Below are 3,185 nucleotides of genomic sequence, written 5' to 3'. Positions count from 1 at the left end.
ACTGATGAGGGATAGAGAAAAAGAAGTGTGTGTTTATAAAATATTTGGTTGGTGTGGTTGTAGAGGTTGGCAGAAGACAGCAACCCAACAATTGCAGCTACAGCATCTAAAACCATCTCACAACTGAAGAAACAGTGAGAAATAGAATAAGTTGACAACTATTATTGGAGTTTTTCCCTTTTATTTGTGATTCCAAAACTATAACATACTTCACAAAAATGCATTTATATTTTCTTTTACCACTGCTGTATTTCACTGACAATGTTGTGACACCACCATATGGACAAAGCATAACCAAATAACATCTTACCCAAACACAAAACTCTTTGAAATTTTTTCAGATCAAGGAAAGCAGGTACAAATGTTATCAAGTCTCCAACACATCTTACTCAACCTTTAACAGCATTTATGTATGGATTAAGGAAACTCGATCATCAGTTTCAGAGAATTGTACCTATCCTCAAAGCCAGCTTCAATCTGGACTACAACTTGGTGGTATTGTCGATCCACGATCCTCAATCGTGGTGCATCTTCCCTCGCTTGCCCCTCATATGCAACCAGCTGATTGTTTGGTTCAATGACCAAGCTCCTAAACTCTATCAACCCTTGAAACTTCTTTTCTGTTAATCTGTCAAACTGATGCCAACGAGGTTCAACTGCTCCCCTTTCATAGTGTTGCCATGCATCACTGTCTTCGATCCCTAGATTAGCTGTAATCGCTCTTCCTAACACATAGCTCATCAGCATGTCTTTAGCAGTAAGTGTGCCAGGGATCCAATTGCAGACGAATTCAGGGTCCGGCCAATCAAAAAGCCACATGTGAGTCCCTTGTGCTGCTTGATTGTCAAGCAGCACCAAATAAAACAATAATGCTCTGTTCACCAAATGCAATGACCTTCGATGTGTCTGACCAGTTCCAACAAAGTCTCGAATCTGAAATGGATTTGAGCTGGTAAAGTCAACAGTGTTTGAGATGACCGGTATTAAGAGGCCATTCTTGTTGGCATTATCCACCAAAACCGGGCGAATAGAAGAATTCAACATTTGAAGAAAGGTATCATATCGTGTTGAGATCCTTGGAACTTGTTGTTGATAGACAGGTGGTAATTCGATGTTTAGATTCTGCACAAAATTGGAAGATAACGACTCTCGGATTGAGACATACAAATCCAAAAACCATGCTGACACATACGCTCTAGCAAGAAAGACCGGTGGAACAACATCGGGTGGTGGCTCAAAACTCCTCGCATCGGCTAACGGCTGGATTAGGGACCACTTTTCAGAGAAGAATCTTGAATACAGCTCAACTAAACTGTCATACAAATCTCGAGTCCTGAGATTAATGAATCTCCCAATAACAACTTTATCCAATAGTAGAACTTTTGATTGATTTTGAACAAAATCAAGAGCTGATTGTAAACGCTCGTTTACATCTGCCCTGTAACAATTTATAGCCAAGATGTTAGCAAATAACATTATCTCTTAATGCATAATGTCCATATTAAAGAGAAAGGAAAACACTATCACATATGACTACACAGAGAATCAAACAAACAACATGAACCGGTTTACCACATACTAGTTGAAGTGTGACCTACATGATTCAATAATCTAATACAAACCTACATAATCAAAGAAAACCCTAAGCATATAATAGCAATCATAAAGAAAAGATGCAAGGTCTGACTACATGATAAACAACGCAAAATTTTATAGACTCCTCCACTAGAAAAGATCCAAAGATCCAGAAGTTTTGCACAAAAAACATGAATGTACAACGTCAAAAACCCAAAACGAAAAGTTGAAAAGGGCACAAATGATTACATTCGTTGATGAGTTAACGTAGAAGAGAACAGAGCACAATTCCTGGCAATCAACTAAGAATCAGACGATATATTCCCCAAAATTAAGTTAATCCAGGAAACAAAAAAGCCCGGAAATATATCAAATATGAAACGAAACTGACAATTTTGCTAACTTACATTTCATATTTAAAACCTAACCTAACCCTAACGCAAATCGATCTCGCTTTTTACGATCGACGAAAATTTCAGATGACAAACAATCGAACAGACTTACATGATGGCGTTGATCTTCGAAACCTTTGGCTCTCAAACTTGTTTCCATCTGCTCTTTCTAACTTCTCTTCAACGAGTGTTGTAAACGAACGGGTTGACGAATCACTATATATGGTCAATACTAACCGACATTCACTAGAGTCGAGATCCGCCCCTAATTTTTTTGTTTTTATTTTTTCCTAAACTAGATTATAACCCACGCCGAAGAATGCATAAAAAAGTACAAATCGTTGAAGGACATATTTGTAGACAACTTTTTATGTTAAACAGAACTGGATGCATTAATGGGTTAAAATGAATTTATTCAATTCTTCAATACATATATTAAACAAAATTAATATCATAAAACAAAATAAGAGATGAGTTGGCGATTAAAAAAATTAACGTTACGTTTAATATCTTTTCCATCAGTCACTGATTACCACGGTAAATAACATCTTTAACATGACGATCAAACAATACAAAAAAAACATACCAAATTTCATATTAAACACGAATTACGATCCTCATCCTAAAAATTATAAAATGACACTTTAATGGACAATGAAATAATATTGGAAACATTCGAATATAGATCAATGGCACAAGAACTTTACAAATGTAAACCACTTGGGTTGTGGTGACTTGGTAAGACATGTGGAATATATGGTGGATAATCTATTGACCCATGTTCAAATCCTAGCACTACTCAGCCTTGTGGCCATGGAGGTTCGCTTGCAGTGACTCCAGGACATGAGGCAAAGTCTCATGTTTGCAGCGGGGGATTAGTCGGTGCGCGAAAACTGACCCGGAAACCTCGTTAGGGAAGTTCCCTTTTTCCAAAAAAAAAAAAAACTTTACAAATGTAAAATTATGAACTTACTTGTTGTAAACATCAGAACTCCACCACAACCATCACAAATAAATGGTTCAGCATTAGTATCATCATCATTCTTACTTACATTTTTTGAATAGTCACAACAATAAAAAGAATACCTGCCTTCGTCTAAATCAAAACCGATGACAGTAACAATAATGGACAAACCAATTTCCTATTTCATAAATTGTTAATATATATATATATATATATATATATATATATATATATATATATATATATATATATAT

General features: G+C 35.9%; 1 protein-coding gene across 1 annotated transcript; it reads right to left on the bottom strand.

The window, feature by feature from the left end:
* Window positions 1-209: 209 nt before the first annotated feature.
* LOC145166307 (uncharacterized) lies at window positions 210-2,176 on the bottom strand. Its single transcript, XM_079085249.1, has 2 exons — window positions 2,080-2,176; window positions 210-1,438 (listed from the first exon to the last, which is right to left on the bottom strand). Coding segments are annotated over exons 1-2 (1,023 nt in total). The 5' UTR covers window positions 2,082-2,176; the 3' UTR covers window positions 210-417.
* Window positions 2,177-3,185: the final 1,009 nt, after the last annotated feature.

The sequence above is a fragment of the Lactuca virosa genome, chromosome 3 (genome assembly GCF_052849685.1).
Source record: "Lactuca virosa cultivar CGN04683 chromosome 3, Lactuca_virosa_CGN04683_v6, whole genome shotgun sequence".
In the NCBI taxonomy this organism is placed as follows: Eukaryota; Viridiplantae; Streptophyta; class Magnoliopsida; order Asterales; family Asteraceae; genus Lactuca; species Lactuca virosa.
The sequence above is the reverse complement of the archived record's forward strand: the minus strand, read 5'-3'. Positions and strand labels throughout refer to the sequence as shown.